At 56.9% G+C, this 1,170-nt stretch overlaps 1 protein-coding gene across 8 annotated transcripts in view; it reads left to right on the top strand.

The window, feature by feature from the left end:
* The first annotated feature begins 343 nt into the window (after nucleotides 1-343).
* HMGN3 (high mobility group nucleosomal binding domain 3) overlaps nucleotides 344-1,170 on the top strand; it is a 30,231-nt gene continuing 29,404 nt past the window's right edge. For 3 of the 8 annotated variants that reach the window (XM_015569445.1, XM_015569447.1, XM_015569446.1), the window contains exon 1: nucleotides 347-544. In XM_015569445.1, the coding sequence (XP_015424931.1) occupies nucleotides 530-544 (15 nt within the window). In that variant the 5' untranslated portion in view covers nucleotides 347-529. Of the gene's footprint in view, nucleotides 545-1,170 lie in introns of all 8 variants that reach the window. The other 5 variants (XM_006772184.2, XM_006772183.2, XM_015569444.1 and 2 more) reach the window with 4 other exon arrangements.

The raw sequence follows: 1,170 nt of genomic DNA, 5'->3' as shown, positions 1-1,170 counted from the left end.
ATCATATAACATTCCTTGCAAGCCTTTATGAGTCGTAAACGTATAATGTGTCTGCTGTGTATATACTTACATTAAAAAGTTAATGTGTCCATCCTTAATATTTTTCCTCCCTAGGAAGGTCCGCCCACACTGGCACAATCCAAAGAGGGAGCAGCAAAACAATGAAACTCCAGGATCCTGTGGCTTGGGGTTTACTAGTAGAACTGGGCATGCTCAGTCGCCAGGCAGATTTTTTCCCGTGAATTGGAAACTACAACAGCGCCTACTGAGCGCGCAGAGGTGGGCGTGCCCTCGTGGAATTTAGAACGTTGTCGCAGCCAATGGGGCCTCGCGGCCAGCTGCCGGCGCTTCTCATTGGAGGAGCGGGGAGGCCAGCGAGTAGAGGGCCCCCTGAGGGAGCAGTGGAGGTGCAGGTCGGAGAGGCCGTGCCCCGCGCGTGAGCAGCAGCAGCGGCGGCGGCAACATCCAGCGGCGGTGCCAGCCGTTCCAGCCCGTGGCTTTACTTTTTAGCTGCACGAACATAGTCATTATGCCGAAGAGAAAGGTAAGTCTTACCAAAAAAAAAAAAAAAAAAAAAGATTTCAAAGGCCTTCAAATTGTGCTTCCAGCAAACCTTGTCATTGCCATGGCTTGCGCGGAATGCGCCCGGTACTAAGTCGGCGATTGCGAATCTCTTCGCTCCCTACGCGTGTTTTCAGATGCTTGTTGTGGACGTTGCGCTCCCTCCGCCCGTCCCCATCGGCCTCGGAATGTTACTTTCTGTCCGGCGACGCGGTTTCCCCTCTTTTTGAACTCATTCTCTGCGGAATGGTTTCCGTCTCCTGCAAGAAGCAGACGCGGTTTACCTTCCCCTTTGCAGGAGGGGAGTCTCCTCTGCAAACTGCCCGGTTGTAGCTCGTGTGGCGGAAAAGCGGCGGGAGGGGGGGACGAGGACGCGCACGAGGAGATGGAAAAAGATAAGTCGGGCAGATGTTGGGGCTCTTCCCAAGGGGGCTGTGCCCGCGGCGGGTGCGCCGCGAGGGCTCCGGCGGCTCCGGCGGAGGGAAAGCCATGTTTAAAATAGCGCTCACCCCCCTGCTCGCTCCGCGGCAGACCCGTATGTACCAACTCCGGTGTCAATCAGGGCTGGGGACGCCGAGGCGGGGCCGCAGTTCGCGGAGAGCGCGGCGG

The sequence above is a fragment of the Myotis davidii genome, unplaced genomic scaffold, assembly GCF_000327345.1.
Source record: "Myotis davidii unplaced genomic scaffold, ASM32734v1 scaffold104, whole genome shotgun sequence".
Classification (NCBI taxonomy): domain Eukaryota; kingdom Metazoa; phylum Chordata; class Mammalia; order Chiroptera; family Vespertilionidae; genus Myotis; species Myotis davidii.
Note: the sequence above shows the minus strand (reverse complement) of the source record. Positions and strands in the feature narration are given on the sequence as shown.